Source organism: Haliotis cracherodii, unplaced genomic scaffold, assembly GCF_022045235.1.
Source record: "Haliotis cracherodii isolate W230 unplaced genomic scaffold, xgHalCrac1.p SCAF_10, whole genome shotgun sequence".
Classification (NCBI taxonomy): domain Eukaryota; kingdom Metazoa; phylum Mollusca; class Gastropoda; order Lepetellida; family Haliotidae; genus Haliotis; species Haliotis cracherodii.
The window spans coordinates 54,408,446-54,428,175 of NW_027266265.1; the positions used below are offsets into that span (position 1 = coordinate 54,408,446).

General features: G+C 39.1%; 1 protein-coding gene across 6 annotated transcripts in view; it reads right to left on the reverse strand.

The window, feature by feature from the left end:
- The window catches only part of LOC139454534 (inositol 1,4,5-trisphosphate-gated calcium channel ITPR3-like), a 202,863-nt gene that overhangs the window by 154,371 nt on the left and 28,762 nt on the right, over nt 1-19,730 (reverse strand). For all 6 annotated transcript variants that reach the window (XM_071236311.1, XM_071236310.1, XM_071236308.1 and 3 more), the window contains exon 2: nt 6,241-6,361. In XM_071236311.1, the coding sequence (XP_071092412.1) occupies nt 6,241-6,361 (121 nt within the window). The remainder of the gene's footprint in view (nt 1-6,240; nt 6,362-19,730) is intronic.

Below are 19,730 nucleotides of genomic sequence, written 5' to 3' on the forward strand. Positions count from 1 at the left end.
CAAGGACAACAATTCAAAGCCACATGCGTTGGATAACATGAAGCATTCAACGTGCATGAGAGGCATTGTAATAAAACTACATATATACGGAAAGGAATTCAACAAACATCGATACCACGTCTCTCAGGCAAGAAGCCTATTCATCATACCATCTATTGTTCCCAAAGTTATTTTCAAGACCCACATACTTCAGCGTAGTCTAATTAAGGGAGGCGTGGTGTAGCCCAGTGGGTAAAGCGTTGGCTTCTTCGTTGGTTAACAAGAGCGGTGTAAAAACACTTAGATTCATAGCTCTCTATACCACGTTAATGTATTCATTCGTATAACTAGCTTTCCTTTTGTCATGGACAGGGAATACAATGAGTGAGTTGGGTTTAACGCCGCTTTTAACATTATTCCATTTATATCACGGCGTGCCAGCTTAATGTGGGAGGAAAGCCCGAAGTGATGCAGGTCTCAGACGTTTACCACTTTGGTGAAACCCACGAGCACGGGTATGGTGCTGACAAGCCTAGAAACATAATCGGGGCGAACTAGGATTCGAACCCACAATCATAGGTTTCTGGCGTGCCCAAGGGATGCAATTCTGCACAGTGAATCACGGCGCCTTAGACGACTGGGCAACCCGTGCCCCCGAGAATACAATGAAACAACAACATTATTTCGGACTCCGTTAAACGAGATACCCTGTATTTGGACAATCACATTTGTGAGTGTCTACACACAACCAAACAACTCATAAAGATACTCATATCACTCCATATTCAATTCTTCGTGAAACTCTGAACCTCGGATGATACAGAGGACTACTGTGCATACAAACAGGCTCCCATAGTTTCACTAAGGAATGGTCTTCTTAACCTATACCACCTACACCACTAGACGTTATGAAACCATGATATATCCTAAGCCAGGTAATACTACTGGACGTTATGAAACCAGGATACATCCAAAACAAGGTGATATCACTAGACGATTTGAAACAATGATACATCCTCAGCAAGACAATGCCACTGAACATAATGAAACGATTATATATCCTTAGCAAGGTAATACCTCTAAACGTTATGAAACAATGCTATATCCTTAGCAAGACAATGAACTAGACGTTATGAAACAACAATGCCATATCTTTAGCAAGACAATACCACTAGACGTTACGAGATGTATGATGGTACATCCATAGAAAGACAACCACACTAGATGTTATGAAACGATGATACATCGATGGCAAGACAATATCACTAGACGTTATGAAACAATGCTATATCTATAGCAAGGCGAAATCACGAGACGTTATGAAATACATCCATAGCAAGACAGAGTAATCAACACGGTCACAGGGAACGATCACAGTGAAACACAGTATGACAACTGTATCAACACTCGCTGGTCCCATCTCCCCCAGGGAAATCAGGAACAATATGGTTCTGACTGAGTGGTCTTCAATTGTTAGATCCGGAAGATCCATGGGTCTTCAATACACAGAATTTGATTCCTGCCGATCTCGTTATTGGTCTTTGGACGAAACTCTGGTCTTTCGGCTGAGTGCATATTGTATTTATAGATGGTCATTACTGTCTGTAAAGAAATAGACTTTCGGAAATTATTTTGGTCTTTTCATGTGGAACACTAACTGGTCTTCGGGCGTGAGAGAGTTCGGGGTAACTTGTTTCTGCAATATCACGGTGGCTTAGGATCAATCCCAGGTTGTATTGAATGCAGCTATATATATTTTAACCAGAAGCCTTTTAAATCACCGATGGGCTTAGGAACGTAATTAGTCAATCCGTTTTTCTTTGCATGTCCATATATCATTCAACCATCAGGTATTCTTCAAAATAATGTTTAAAAAACTACAGTTTAAATCCGTGAACATACCGAGGAACAGGGCTAGCATAGCTGCAAAACTCTAACGGAACAACAAGGCTGTCTAAATATATATTGGGAATATGATACAAATATATTCTATGAATATATAGCGAAACGAAACCCACCACGGTGAATTATTGAGATAGGAAACCATCAAAGGTTAAAGAGACTGTTCTGATAATGTTCTTCTTTGACGTTCTGATGTTTAGAAACTCGTTAATCAGAACCCATTCCAGTTTGATTAAAAAAATTAAAGAGAACTCGTGTTTATTTGAACCGAAGATGGCCCACATGACCTTCTAAAGATTTTAAAAGTTATCAATTAAAATATTTTAGAATTTCAAATTCAAATACAGCCGCGACGGTTGATGTTCTGAAGAAGAGGACAGCACATTTTACGGTGTGGCTTCGTTCTGACCCAATTCACCGTCAAACGGCATTAAACTAGCATGGCTGTCATGACAAGTGATTAGCTGTGTAAACTGTTAAAACGTCAATCTGTAGAGCCATACAGTCCATATCATCACAAGAACAATCAATGACCAGTTATCAATAAATCTATATAGAGATACCTATATACATTACAGATCTAGATACTTTTGCCTCTGTGTATTTAAGCACTAAAAGTATGTCACTCCAACACGATCACCGTTCTCAATTCTCCACTCAACGGTGCATTGATACAGTCGCTGTATAATAACAGTAGTGCATGTACAAGCTATAGTGTCCATTGGGCGTTCTAACACACCCGGATAATTCCCTCCTTGATCAGCTGCATTCATCATCAGCATTCATATATTTCCACAGCAGTTCAAGAACATGGCAACTACTTCCTCATAACTCTCTGAGAGTAGAACCACCCCGAGCTTACAGTCGGTATTGATTTGGTGATGAATGGAATTATTTGATTGCTTGTCAATATAACGAATATGAAATCATGCCACGATCCTTGATTTTTTTAATTATCGGGTATAACTCCCAGAAATTGTTGACGTATTTGGGACAGTTGGCGAATATCGGAGATACGGTGGCACTGTGCCAATCTAGAATAATGATAGTGAACAACTTCTGAAATACCACCTGAAAAATAATTTGTGAGTTTTCAAATGTCACTATGAACAGAGGTCAGAGAACTTAAATCAGTTTTTTTTATTTAGCGGTATTTTACAAGTATTCAGTTTGTAATTTTGTCATCTTGTCTGAGATCATTCCTGGAGTTGTTTTAGAGTTCAGGTTGATAAAAATGCAAAAGTCCTACAAACCCATTGACCCCATCACACTGTATTTTGCCTGGAGGCAATTATCAGTTGAAATAAATTTGACCTGACAGATAAGTTTGAACCCGTGTTAAAGTAGGAACTGACGTCATGCTCAACTCCCATAATGCAATGTCACGTCAACATTGACATCTCTCGGGAGTTGAGTCCAGTAGTACCGGCTTAAGCCTTAATACCTCGTACTTAACACCATATAATTAACATCCCTGCAGTCAGAATGTTCTCTGCTTTAGTCCCTACAGTTCGTAGTATGTCCCAGTAACGGTGTGGACTCTAGGTCAGCGGTGCTGGAGTATTTGAATGCAATGTTTAGGAGATACCAATAACACGTCAAGCAGTATTGAAATACAAGGGGAGATTTAGCAGCAATATATACGCCCTGGTAATACTCAATGAACAAAATAAAGTTGGTAGTCACGTGACTGTCAGGGCATTTTCTAAATTAACAACTCTTTGAAATCTTAGAAAACATGTGTTTGATAAATATGCCTACTGACTTAATAGTTTGTACATAACTTGTGTGAACATGTCTTGGTGATTTACGTATGTATTTTCTAAATGCGGCAAATATTCTTTCTTTGGGAAGCAAAGACATCGCTTTAGCAACAGCCATAACGACGGTGGACAGGAGAGCAAACTTCCTACATTGAACCATAGGCATATTCGAACCGAGATCTTCGGTGTCATGAGCGAACCCTTTAACCACTGGACTACCCAATCGTTCGACGAATAGTAACACAGGAACATTATTCACGAAGTTACATGTTGTTACAGCGTATCAATTATGAAATGATACAGTGCCTAAGTGAGTAAGTTTTTGTCAAATAAATCAGAGCTGATCAGCTTAATATAAGATGAAAGTCAAAGATGACTTTAATCGTATATATTACCTCTTTGGTCAATGCATTGACATACCAAGGGTCATAATCTGGCGAATCTGGGATTTGAACCCATGATAGGAGGACCCTGGCTTAAGGCGCCTTAGGTAAGTGAGTTGTGATTTGCGCCACTTTTGACTATACTCCAGCAGTATCACGGCGGGGGCAGAAATGAGCTTCACAAATCGTAGACGTGAGAGGAATCGAACCCCGTTGATCAGCGTGACGAACAAACACCTTAACCACTATGTCACCCTTCCGCCCCTGTAGTGCAAGAAGGGACGTCTATATGTGGCACTGATTGTCTCAGAAGCCCGACTCCAGGAATGACAAAAGTGTTGCTATGGGAATATCGCTCTTCCGGTAATGCCATTCTGATTGAATGGACTACCCACCAACGACAAGCGACAATGACAATACTGTAAGTATTGACACATGGGACTGGGGATTGACCCTGTGTGTCACATGGTCTAATGAGTTTCCAGTTCACGTGATACACAACATGTTCTAATTATAAGATGATTGCTACCAACATTTCGGGGCACATCTTACCATCGAGGCAATCAAGTTCTCCCCATTGGAACATACAGTCAACTTCATTCCATTCAAATGCAAAACAATGGCAGTGTGTAATTATTGCATGTTAAGTGCCGCTCTGTTACTGCATACACTAAACCAGTGTGTGGTGTTTGTAACACATTCCGAGACAAATAAATATAGCCACATCACCGAATATTCAAAGAATATTGAAGTTTCCTTCATTTGGTGAGAATGCACCACAATACTCTTTATCTGAATGAGTTACAACACAATGGTATACTGCCCACACCAACATGTCCCTGCTTGCATATCTGTACACCCGTGTGTACATCTACTGTACACATGTGTACACCTGATATGCATATATGTATGTATCTCATAATTTTAGTCCAGATCATACCCATTGTCGGTATGTAGATCCGGGTAATCAATATCCATTCCGAATGGTATGAACATAAAAAATCAAATGCATTCAATATACCTGTATCAAGAAACCACAAAACGATCCTTGGTAGTTGGTCATTACTCACCTTTGTTTAAGAATTCAACCAATCCGACTCCAGAGAGAAAATTTGGATGTTGTTATATAATGCCATAAAACATGGCATACAATCATCACAGGGTACAATGCAACATATAGACATAAATGCCATCCTCCACATACAACAGACTACGTATATCCAAACGTATCCTGGCTATACAAACCGAATACGCCGCCATTAACAATCACGGCCATTTTATAATTTCAGCATCTGTTGAGTACAGGGCAAGACGGGCCAAATACAAACGGGCATATGAATATTAATCATATGTAACGACATACACAATCAATGCAGTTATATTCGTTTAGTATATAATCTATAGAGTACAACGAAAAATATACCCTATATACCGCCAACAACACTCAAGGAACTTTACAAGGAGTACATAAGAAACTATACCCTATATTCCGACATAAACACTCAAATCCACTCAAAAGGGAGTACATAAGAAACTACACCCTATGTACCGACATATACACTCAAATCCACTTTACAAAGAGTACATAAGAAACTATGCCCTATATACCGACTTAAACACTTAAATCAACTTTACAAGGAGTACATAAGAAACTATACCCTATATACCGACATAAACACTCAAATCCACTTTACAAGGAGTACATAAGAAACTATACTCAATATACCGACATAAACACTAAAATCCACTTTACAAGGAGTACATAAGAAACTATACCCTATATACCGACATAAACACTAAAATCCACTTTACAAGGAGTACATAGGAAACTATACCCTATATACACTCAAATTCACTCTACACTGAGTACTTAGGTAGATAGACCATATGTAAGGCCATAAACAATAAATCATTAAAAGTACCTTCACCATATTCGACATGGAAATAAAGTATTCGATATAGCGCCATGTCCACTCACCTGGTCGTACACTGCATCCAGCTATTTGTATCCATAGAGTGTCCCACGACAAGGTCTAATATAACACCAATACACTCACCTAGACTGTACATCGCAGGTAGTATATCCCCACGTATCCACAGATTAGGGGCTGACTCGCTCCACACCCACACATACTCACCTGTAATGTTGGAAATATTCCTTTGTATCCATGTACCACATTGTTTGGCCTCGATATACTGCCACAAAGACTCACCTGGACTGAAGACTGTAGATATATCCTTCTGTCTCCATGGAATACAGGGCGATATAGTCCCCGATATACAGCTGTTCCCCCACATTGCTGTTGGACATCATATTTAATCCGGCGGGGTCAGCTACAAAAGAAGAAAAATATTCATTCACCTGAAGAAAGAGTAAGCATATACTCCGAAACGTTGTGTTTCTCATAATAAAGAAGTTGACATCCATATATTCTCTTCCTTAAGAAAAAAATAGTTTCATTCTTTTTTAATAACGATAATAATGATATGATACTCATGATAAAAGCCACTTTAAAAGATTCCATACTAATTTGCATATTATTACCATGGTCACCAGATCAATGTGGATTCTCATCTCCAGGGAGAATACTAATTAACTAAACTGTTCGGCGTGCTACGGTTTTCAATATACATTGCCATCACTTCCTACCGGGTGCCCATTCTCTGCATGAATATTATGCGCAAGTGTTGCTAAGGCATAATCCCACAACATGAGAACTATAATTGATGTACATATTCATCAACAAAATGGGACCTTAAAACGGGACCTTAAAACGGGACCTTAAAATCTACATGTATTTGTCATAATATTACAAAAGCATAACATCATAAAACTGAATTCTCATTAATAGTAACATTTCGCCCAGCAACAGCCCACAGAACAACGATTATACAAGGATTAACACAAATTTTATCAAGATAAGTACAAACGGTTAAATAATTATGAACTTACGTCAAGTAAAACATGATCAAAAGATACCTAATACAGCTCATCACTATCCAATTGCTTCTGAATCGCTGAATCTCACGATTTGTAATCCGTTTTTACAATTCATAACAAGATCAAATAGTATGATGGAAATACAGAATCTCCTAACCTGAGTTGTAAAATACATGTTAAATACCTCCTAAATACCGCCTAAACTCCATTCGCTAACTCTAAAGACCACGTAGCCATCTCGAAGAGCTCCAACAAAAACCCCTTTCACAGAGAACATGTCGACAATCAGAGATGGACGGTCTATGGCTCGCCAGCAGACAGGCGATAGTAACGTCGAATTCACATGTAAATATCCGGTACTAAAGTCTACATCGACCACGTCTCATGCTTCGTCTTCAACATATACAACAATACGTACGTCTACTCGGCAGCTCAAAACACTTTACGACAGGTAGCGACAGTCTTGGTGATGCGTCAGTGGACATCTTGGAGCAGCCCTGATTTCTCTTATTTGCCAGAGACCAGCAGCGAAGGCGTAACCAGGTCAATAACAATATTTTCAATGATTAGCTGTATTAGGATATGTACATGTGCACCCTCGTCTGTGTTTTGAAGACTAAACTGACGCTAAAGCAGTTAGTGGTGGAGGTTTGTGAGATCGTGTCAGCAGAGAGATGTAAACCTCTGAGCAAAATAAATATGATTAAAACGTCCTTGGAGGCGCTGAACCTAGTCGGTTCTACCCCTGAGTCCGCCTCATTGACGGGGGCTCTTTAGGATAGAATGGTGGCTGATTGCAAAGCGAAGGCTTTTGAAATTTGAAACACGAGGTAGAAGCAAGGGGAGCATGGTCTCTGCATTTATTCCCATCAAACCAACGTATTTACAACCCTCTTTTGACCCGCCTATAGGATTGTTGGCATAAATGAAACGGAGAGTAATTATGTTTGAGAGTTTATTTGAAATGACGCTTGACTTAACATCATTTCTTTAAACGACCTGTCACCTTACACCAACGAAAGACATCAGCAGAAGAACAAGAAACACATATATATGTCCATTATTGTGAAACTGCAGTGAGCAAGAGACAGGCTTCGTTGATCAATAACTCTCCAAAACTGAAATGAGCTAACACCGAGGGAGACACGGATAAACGTCAAAGCATGGCCCAAAAAAGAAAACCAATTTAGCAGAATTTTTTAGAGCAATTTTTAGAAACACCCTTTCGTCTGATGTCGCTTCATATACAAGAAACTGTTTACTGTGCTATGAAACAGGACGTATGATACATCGGTTACTTCTGTCTGCACAGCCTTATTACCACGGAAACCGGCGCATACCATCCCCTTGCCATTGCGGGACGTTCTCATAGATGCGTCATGGAGCTATTCGCCAACGTATATTAATACTACAACGGTAGTCGGTCGATTGCTTGTTTATAATCTGATTGTCAGTTTATATATATAGAAATCAATACTAAGAGATGTTATTTTGTTGCTATATTTGATGGAGGAGTATATCCTTAGGGTAATTACCCAGTCGTGGTAATGTATGTGGCACGTATTGGAGGCTGTGCCTCTATTGTGTGAATAATATGAATTGTTGATTACAGTACAGCGGGACAGAGGGAAATATAAGATATCCATATAAGGTAAATCGGAAAGAACAATGAAGAACAAAGCGGGTTTGTTTCACGATAAAATATTGTTCTATCACGACGTCATTTCTGGAGATTCGACTATGCCCTCGGAACTTGATGGTGTCATATATTGAAGGACGTTATTTTTGAGAGGGTACTGTCTAGAAAGTTGTTCTCATAGATGTAGATGGGCTACGCAGATAAACGCGGTGACCAAACGATCGCATTCAAAAGTGGGAGAGATATGACAATCGGTAATAGGTGAAAAGGAACAGATGATCGACTTGAGGATTGTGAGAATATGTTGGAAATACCTAACCCCCCTGTTCGTAAAATGGACATTTCCGATGTCGGATTCTATTCAAGGAGTCATCATAAATTGATTAAAATTTGGTAAATATTTTAAAAGCTTGTACATTTTATCAACATCCTTAAAGAGGCTGTACATGATATTGATATCTCATATAAGACATAAATTGTTTATCGGACAATAAAACAATATAATTTTATTGTAAGATAAACCTCCACTCGTCGTTTATTTCTTAAGTAAGACACCAATGGGTTGTTTACGGTAGGGTGTGTTTACGTGAATATTACAACAGCATCGCAAAAAGCCTTAGGAAGGAAAATCTAAAAATGGATATCGACATTGGTAAAAGATATGAAATATGGTTAATCAGTTTAACACTTGGAGTGAGTTGGGACTTATTCGGAATCTGCAGTAAGTGGTCTCCGTTAGGTGCACTTACACTGAAACATTTTACGTCGATATCCGAAAGAGAATTATCAATAACTGGTCCCATTAAGATGTCCATAATGACATGACACAACGCCGCAACACTCAAGCACCTGACCATGTGTGCCCTCATGCTAAGCGTAGAAGAATGTCCTCTCTATATATGTCTTCATGTATTGTTGTACCCTCTTGTATCATTGTACTCTCTTCTGTCATTGTACTCTTGTATTATTGTACTCTTGTATTATTGCACTCTCTACCTTGTTTAATCTCATGTATTGATGTGCTCTCTTCTCTCACACATGAATCTAGAACTCGTCCTTTCTGTATTTTTAATGAAGTCATTCTAGCAGGCATTGATTACTTGAACATCAACAAAGTCAATGTTGTGAATTGTCAAATCGTCAGATCGTGGTGACAGCCCTGGGATAGACGCATGTCTTGAATACATGTGAGTATTGTTGAACGTCTTCAACAGTTCACAGTACACAAGATCCCCGATCGTTGGTCTGCATCAAAGCAATGCTCGGGGGTTTCAAGTGGCAAACGTCTACGACCTGTGCACCTTTGGGCTTTGCTTCATGCTGAAACGCCGTCATACAATACAACTACTGTTGAATGCCGCGTCAGACCCTTCTCAATCACTGATTCACCCTAGAGAATCCTCACATATTTCCCTGTCAACAACATTCTACGATGTGTATGAAGCAGAAACATACATACATTCAACTATACTACTCAACGATTGTTAGGGGTAGTGAAATACGTCGTACTCCTTACATAACATCGTCATACAAATATCATATAGCAATGCTTGTCGTGGAATAAAGGAATGCAGCTGTCTAATATAGAGCCGTATATATGAATGTGATGAATACTACTCAAAAGAAGTTAAAGAACACCGATTTTTTCTATGATTATAGTTGATCTGTTGTCACGTGAAAAAATCAGGTGTTCTTTAATTGACGTTGGAAAAGTAGACTATACCCACCTTTGATGTACTTATATACCACTTAAAAAGAAGTTAAAGAACATCTGATTTATTTCTTATGATTACAGTTCAACTGTTCACAGTCACATGAGAGAAATCGGGTGTTCTTTAACTTCTTTTGAGTTGTATATACTAAATACATCAACTATGGGTGTGTAGTCTACTTTCAAAGTCAGTCATCATCTGCATAATAGATTCAGGATGATGGATGATTTATCCCCCTCATAAAATCATCCTTTCCTTTGTCTGTGTTGGGTGTCTTTATCCCCCAGCTGACAGCTCATTCCACCTCATTATAAATATGGTGGGTGCAGCTGTTATTTGCATCATAAAATCAACCCAACTCCTCCAATAAAGTTTCTTCTGATTGAAGGCAGGTGTTGTTTCAAGATGATGGCCTCGGCTATATTTGTTGGACTGACTGTGATCTGAGCAAGGATGGAGGCTAATATGCTAGATTCGCAGTCGTAATTGCATAACACGCCAATATAATTCCTCCATCGTCATCTGACGTGCCCGTTGGTTTATAGCTTAAATAACCTACTTAGTCAATATAAACTGCCGGGCAAAAGGAAGTACAGTAAACTACGGTTATAACGAACTCAAAGGGACCACTAATTTAAATTCGTTATAACCGTAGTTCGTTATAAGCAGTTCGTTATAGTCCGATTAGGGCCCTTTGTCTGCCATACATACCCGTGTTCGTGGATGCCACAAAAGCGGATTTCCTCAAACACTGAACTCGCGTGATAAAACTGAACTAATGTCTTGGGCGGCGTTGGGCTCGCTAATTCATCGTCTCCTGGCGGAATTCCATATTTTCACATGGAGTACTAACAGACACATGGGATACGGAACAAAATAGGCAGACTTTGTTTCGGTAATTGAAGTGCCCAAACAAACTACCAAACCCTCTCATTAAGTATATAGTGTCAAACAATTCTTTACTTCATACTTGTGAGAAAAAGTGTTTCACTTAGAATATTATCTGACAGTCCTAGAATCACACAAATAAATATAAAACGTCAAGGCCAGAGAATAGCCAGTCCCAATTTTACGACAGATTCCATGGGGCGTGAAAGTAACAGCAGTAAAAAGTATATGTATGGATCAGGAAAAATCAGTGATGACACCAGGTGTTCGCAAAAGGGAAAGCACGCATTAGGTATTTAAACAAATGCGACATCACGTAACTGCTGAATTAATATACAGCATATTATATGAACCATTATTGCCAGTGCTGTGAAATATCCATAGCCTATCCCCTGGTAGGCGACTTGACAACGCAATTACCTGCATCCAGTGATCATGATTAATAACTGTTTATTGCTATCATATCTATATTCATGGCCGCCTCCGATGCTCACAGATAGGCACACAAGGTCAACAACAGCGGGTGTTTCGGGCGGGTACGTTTCAATATAGAAATGATGTGGAAAGTGAATGTGCACTTAACCAAGGTTGTCTCTCCATCCCTCTGATGACTGCTGCGGGCCCCTGGGACTGCTGACAATGCAGATATTTCCACATGAAATGCATAGTCACATCACAGTGTCAACACGCTACAATGATAACATTATGCGCCGGGAGAACTACCGGAATTCAATTTGCATTTTAGTTTTCTGTACAAAACTGGCAACCGTAAAATACAATATTGTAGTTTGCTAAATAAACAGACGTGATGGTAGCCTTGATAATGTCATATTGAGGACCATTGTCAGACATTTAGCCATGCATAACACACAGAAGAACACTCATATCGTTCTGAAGCACCTACTCGTCCGCTGATGCTAAATCGTCAATGATGTCGTTTGTGACTAAAAAAACGCTAAACCGTCAATGAGGTCGTTTGTGACAAAAAAACAACAACATGTGTTTTTGATTGCCTTCATTAGGCATTATTAAGGTTTGTTTAGATCATCAGCAAAAAGTATGATTAGCAAAAGATGTGATGATCCAAAGTGATCACATGATATGCAGTAGTATTCGTTTGATGTGCAATAACAACCGTTTCACGACAGTGATAGTCGTGATCATCTTCATGATTGCAGTAGAGATGGTAGATTTAGAATAACAGATGTCAGCTTTGATCAAAAGGAGGCGCCAGCAGAGGGTCAAAAGTTAAGTGGATGCAAATTTCACAAATACATCCTGAAGGCAGTGGCAATTTGTATCCCTACATGTCAACCTGACCGACAAGGGGGCGACCTGGTTTGCTGGTACATGTTATTGTGGTCGGTTCCCGTGTACAGTAAACACCATTTTGATCAGACAATGCACGGGGAGGAGAGAGATTAACATTAATCGCCTGGGCGAGATAACGCTACAATTAAAATTCCATGACAGTGCTTTGCAGACCATTGTGAGGTCATCCATACCATGACGTCAAAGCAAATGACATCACTCACTCTGCCACTAAAGTTCATGAGCTGTATTTTCCCACCCAAGACTATGGTTATTACTGTTTACTGGCTGAAGAATTTGGAAGAATGATTTTGGATAACAAGAGAATCTCATCCTCATGTGTTTAGGTATCAAATATATAAACACTTGTCGAAAAAGCCTTTAAACTGTTATTAACGACATGTTAGAGAAATGTCCAAACGGATGTAGGTCGGAGATGTTTACCTTTTTAGTGCTACCAACCATCACGTACGGGTCCGGTGCCTTCGACAACACAATGAACATACTATTAAATTTTATTATTTACTTCAGCGTGAAGTTGAGAAAAGTGATATTTTCATTGCAGTGAACATAACACTTGATAATTCACTGCAGTGAACATAACACTTGATATTTCACTGCAGTGAACATAATATTTCACTGCAGTGAACATAACACTTGATATTTCACTGCAGTGAATATAACACTTTGACGGAACTATTTTCATACAAGAGTTACTTCCCCTTTAATTGTCTCCCTTTGTCGGAAGTGACTAGCTCTTAAACAATTGTTGACGTTCCTTTTTTTGTTAGTTCCACATTGACAAGGCAAAATAATGACAGATGGACATTTATTAAGTTAATATCACTTCCAGACGTGTATTCAATATTTCAACTGTGTCACTGCCTGACAGCTTATGGTGGGAGGAAAGCCCATAAAGTGATGAAGGCCTTACACGTTTTATACTTTGGAAATGAGCTAACATATGACATCCTTAACTAAACTGACATAGAAAAGAGTCAAATATAGCGACACAACCCTTCCATATCAAATAGTAAACTCTGCAAGTCAGAGTCGATTTACAATTCCGACTATATTCCATCAATATCTCGACAGGGGACACCAGAAATGGGCTTCACACATTGTACCCATGTGGGGAATCGAACCTAGGATTTCGTCGTGACGAGCGAACGCTTTAACCACTCGGCTATCCCTAATTATCCCTCACTAATTACCAAACACTTAGAACGCTGTGACATTGGCATCGTGTGACCACGACCTGATTGATAGCCGCATCCTGTCTTCTACACAGACGGACAAGAAGATGTGGAAATCTCATCAGAGTGGACGAGGGAACCATGATGCCAGCAAGATACCAGAAACGGTACAGACATCAATTACAACCGTATGCGTGTCGGGTTTAACGCCGCTCGCGAAGTATTGAAGTTACCTCACGGCGTGTCAGCGTGTTGTTGGAGGAATGCCGTAGGTGTTGCGGGACGTTCACGCTTGCCGTTGACACTGGCGCCGAGAAACCTAGGATCAGTATCAGGGCGATTCCTGAATTAGAACTCACGATCGTGGGATACTGGCACGAGTAAGGGACACAACTCTGCATGACGAATTGCGACGCACGGGACGACTGGCCACCTGTGTTCTCGTCAAGCACAGGATTTGCAGCTAAGTGGGATTCATATAAATAACACCAGGCAGCTTCATCCAAACACACCTGTATCCTTAATCCTAATGTTGTGATATGGGAACTGATAATGCAGCTTGTTTTATATATCTACAATCTTTTGCGAGGCTTGGATAATACAAATCTGCACTGTAAATCTAATTTTGCACTTTCCCCGATTTTAAATCTACGCCATGAACTTTATCTTGGATTACATCCAGTTTCAAATGTTAGTGCTCTGGAACTAAATCCGTCGTCACGTCTACAAAGTTCAGTATCGTCTGGTTTCACATTATCAGTCAAATCTAAAAGTACAACCGGTTTCAGATCCACAGTGTCAGTCTAATCTGGTTTTTCAGTATGAGTCAAATCTAAAAGCATAACCGGTTTCAGATCCACAATGTCAGTCTAATCTGGTTTCACAGTGTGTGTCAAATCTAAAAGTACAACCGGTTTCAGATCCACAATGTCAGTCTAATCTGGTTTTTCACTATGAGTAAAATCAAAAAGCATAACCGGTTTCAGATCCACAATGTGAGTCTAATCTGTTTTTACATTATGAGTCAAATCTAAAAGTACAACCGGTTTCAGATCCACAATGTCAGTCTAATCTGTTTTTTCACTATGAGTAAAATCTAAAAGCATAACCGGTTTCAGGTCCATAATGTCAGTCTAATCTGTTTTTACATTATGAGTCAAATCTAAAAGTACAACCGGTTTCAGATCCACAATGTCAGTCTAATCTGGTTTTTCACTATGAGTAAAATCTAAAAGCATTACCGGTTTCAGATCCACAATGTCAGTCTAATCTGTTTTTATATTATGAGTCAAATCTAAAAGTACAACCGGTTGCAATCAGGTACGACAGGTACTGCTAGTCCCACCGTATTCCCCATAGCACCGGGTGTCGAGGGTTATGTTGGAAATAAAACGTCGGCGAAATCTACATGATATATATATAAAATATGACAATAAAAGCATTTAAACCCTTCCCATATTCATAAGAAATCTCTTCTCAAAGCAGAGGCGATCGCACTATTCAGACTGTATCATGAATATGTGTTTATGAATCACTTTCAAATATTGATGACACCAAGTGTTCGCGAAGAGGTGAGCATATCCTTCTCCACCGGTGACATCCGTCAACGCCAGAGAATAACCAGTCTCTATTACCTACCGAAACAGATTCCATTTGGCATGAAAGTGAATGTTATATGAATGGATCACAGAACACTGTCTTCATGAACACCCGGAGTTGCCCACCAAGTAGCATGCTGTTCTAAGTCTATAACAGGCACTTCCCTGTTGCCATGGACAAAAACCCTTCGGGATTCCGGGTACGAATATATGTAAACCCCAATCTATGCTCGTCGAAAGAGGCGACTAAAGGGATCGGGTGGCCAGGCTCGCTGACTTGTTTGATGCATGTCATCGGATCCCAATTGCGTGGATTGATGCTCACATGATGTCAATCGTTGGATTATCTGGTCTAAACTCGATATTTACAGACCGTCATGATCTAAAGCTAGAGTTTTGTTGAAAGTACTAAACAGCAAACATAAATACAAACTCGATGACAACATGCCAAGTCAGTATATTGGCTTCATCGATAAATACGTGGGGATTCGGACAAGACAGGTCCCCAGTATCCAGTGCTTGTTACAAGAGCCGACTAAAGAGGAAGAAGAGTTGACGCTCGGTGGCCGAATGTGAGCCATCTTGCTTCGATGTAGTTGACCATTGTTCATGATTTCAGTTATTGGTCTGTTAGGCCAAGAGTCGAACAGGACTATTTCTGACAGGGAGGTTAAACAACATCCACTCCCTCACCCAACATCCCATACTTCCCTGGCTAACTGCAGAGTGTGTTGGGTGTTTTAGCATGCTTTTTTACATGATTTGCTTGGTGTGAACGTTCACTACTTATGAAACCTACGAACACGGTATATTATTGATAAACTTAAGATCATAATAGAATCTTGGTTCAAACCCCGATTAGCAAATTCTTGAATGATGAACACAATATTAATGCCACGCTATATGTGACACTGAAGCATATCAATGTCTACCTTGTGCCTAACATACGATCACACACTAACGCCTGCTTGTTGGTTGAAACTACAAGGGTCATTTCATATCGTGTTGACGTATCAGATGATACTTAACGTAATGTAGTTACGGTTCATTTCAATGATAACAGAACTCTTCAGTTGAACACTCTTCATTACAAAATGGAGATTGTATTATCATAAGCCCTCCTACACATGCACACCTGTTTGGAAAGAACATGTTTTACAAAGTCGTGTTGTGTTTATCAACAAATCTGAACTTTTCTTCCAAGAGTAAAATACGCGCGACTGTTATGGGCCCACGTAGGATAAACACGCACTACGGATGTTTATTGACTGGGGCTGTTGAACTTCTAAGATAAAAAATGAAATTTCAACACGTATAAAGCAACGGAATGCCCTTCACACAGCGTCTTCAAAATAAGAGGTTGATGAATAAAAGATCAATGTGAAAAAGGTACTGATGTAATAATCTATAGGAGCATATGTGAGAGAATAAGTCTCAGCCTTTCTCGCTGCTTGATGATGTTTGAAATTTTATGCGAGTGCTATTGACACAACTTCAGAGGACGGTAGACAAATCGATCAATTCCAATCCATAATCAGTAAAACCATGTATCATTGAAGCTCTGATCTTGCATTTCGTGGTTTTCACGTTTCAAACTTTGGATTTCAAACTCTGATATGATCTTATTGAAAGTATGTCTTTAGTTAATGCTACTAGGCTATCCAATAATGAGAACCTACTGGATGCATAAATATCAACTACAAAGTTATTATCACCACAATTATCATTGGCTTGTAATCACATACGCCCAACAGCAATACTGCCATGCAATGAGTTTTGAACCAATCTTGAACTGTGTGCTGTGTGGTTCAATATATTCTGGTGCGTGATATTGACTTGAATAACCTTCAATATTCCTAAACAATGAAGGTGGCTTTTTTAAGTTTACATCACTTGTGACATCAATTACAGAACTAAGTCGTAAGACTTCCACTGCTGGGGGTTCATACTATGCCAAATCTTTAAACCGTCCATCAACCAATGGCGGTATGAAAAAGATGAAAAAAACCTAAATTTTAGTTTTTATGTTTGTTTACTTTGGTAAAAGCCAGGTATAGGTAGCACTAATGACTGCATGAATCTCCAGCCTGTGTCAACATTAACATCAATATTTGCGTGATTGTTTTTAAATTCCCATCGATTTACATTTTTTAGCACCAAAATACGATTCGAATCTCGCTACAGCTTTGACGCTTAACATCACTTATATATCAGGGACATCTTAGCTGTTACATATTGACCCCATGTGCATACAAACAGCTATATTGTAGAATGACTGCGTTCGTGAGTGAGTTCATGAGTTTGTGAGTGACTTCGTGAGTTATCAAGCATGCTCTTTCTTCTAAGGTTTCAAAGAGCGTCATACGACAATTGCTCAGAAGTTGTTTGATCAGGGTTACAACATTCAAGGTCTCAGTAAAGCTTTTAAAAAGTTTTATGGTAGACATGTGGAGGACATTTCCAAATTTCACGCATCGGTGACAAAAATAATGTCCGATGCCATTCCTTATTTAGACTTGTTCCATATGTTCCCCTGTTTTTTTCAGGTGAACAATTGACTTGCCTGTGCATGTGTTTGTAACGGGTGCCACCAATGGGACAGGATACGCTCACCTTCCAACGAACACCTGGTATCATAACTTTTTGATAGTGATTCATAAACACATGCTCATGACAGCCGGAATTGTACAATCGACTCTGACTTAATGCAGAGATTACTATATTGGATATGGAAAGGGTTTTGTGGCATTATTATTATTATTATTATTATTATTATTATTATCATTATTATGTTTATTATTATTATTAGAGCGACAGGTCCATTACAGTCCCTGATAACACGGGAAGTATTCTTTGATGTTACGCGTCCTATGGATGTTTAATGGTCCAAAAGAACGTGGTAAATCCGTTGTTGGTAACGACGCTGTATCTAATGTCACGGTGATATGGCAAGTGTTAAAGGCACTGCTGATGCCAACTCGTAAAGGTTTATTCAGTAGCCGCTGAAGCGATCTAAATCCCGATTTGTATCAAATATGCATAAAGGCTTCCCCCTTTGTGGATGCTGGAGGCTGATATATTCGACTCCATCCCTCGTCGTACAGTAACGTTCGAGGTATTGGCCCCCACGCCCCAGGAGCTTTAGAGGCTCATCAACACACGAATTTCGTAGCATTTCTACAATAGTAATCGATATGTTTTTAGGATAAATTGAATTTTGTTGAACTATTATGACTTAGTTTGGAGAGGAATTGTCGGGTATCAAATTGAAGACTGTGACTTTAAGATCTGATGCTGTAGAAGCTCGACGATCGAATCATCAAATTTTCAATCTATTTCTTTCTTCACCTTGGTAATAAAATATTGATGTGCGTTTCTCATGATTTCCCATATCTGACTGGATTTATGTTCAGGAAATGGTTAATAGAATTGATAGAAAAGATGACATTATATGTGATAGTCGGTCATTTCATTCATGTGTCTCATGCCTGTCCGTCATCATTTTGTGTAAAATAACCAAATATGAGAATTCGCTGACTAAACGTCAAAAGAGTGAAACTAACACTATGATTTGTGCCCTTAGCGTCTGACCCAATCTGCTTTGCACATTTCCTATATCGAATGATCCTATGACCTGTGAATAACACTTCCTTTCGTAATGTAGAAAGGCCGTGCAATTTACACATGTATAAAATAAATAAAACTATTTTTTATTTAGATACCCTCTTGGTGTTAGAAATCGAAATGACGACTGATCTACAGGGGGAGTTGTATAAACGAAAGCTAATTACAAACATGGATTGAGGTTAGATGTCATAGTTGATGTAAGTAATGTGACTCTTTTAAACAACCTTTAAAAAACAGTAATAAAAATCTGATGAAATAAACAGAATGTGTACCTCAATTATTTATTATCTTAAGTTATGAAGAATGATAAATTATATTTAGATATATCTGTAGACCATCCGCTTATATTTAAGCTACTCTGCCCGACGTCAATCTCCCCTTCCTACCAATTTGGATTACAACTTTAGAATTATTATGGATGCTGTCGAAGCGTATGCTAAACATGGGTCAAAAGGAACATGTGCCCGTTGAATGTCTTTCAAAGTGATGTTGTCTTTGGCAGAATGCACAAACTTAAAAGATGAAACGGAATTGGAATAAACCCATTCTGTCCCAACCAGCTGTCATCCAAAGTCTCGTGTAGGGAATCTGCCCAAATCATGCAAAATAGTATTATCAAGTTTTGACTTGACTCTAAAACCTGAAGACATATCCATTCCTCTTTGTACGTGATTCCAAAACTCCATAAAAATCCGTACGAAGAGATATATATTGCTGGGTTCCGCAAATGTACCACCAATTCTCTCTCTCAAAGGTTAACCATAATTTTTAACACAATCAAAGAAGGACTT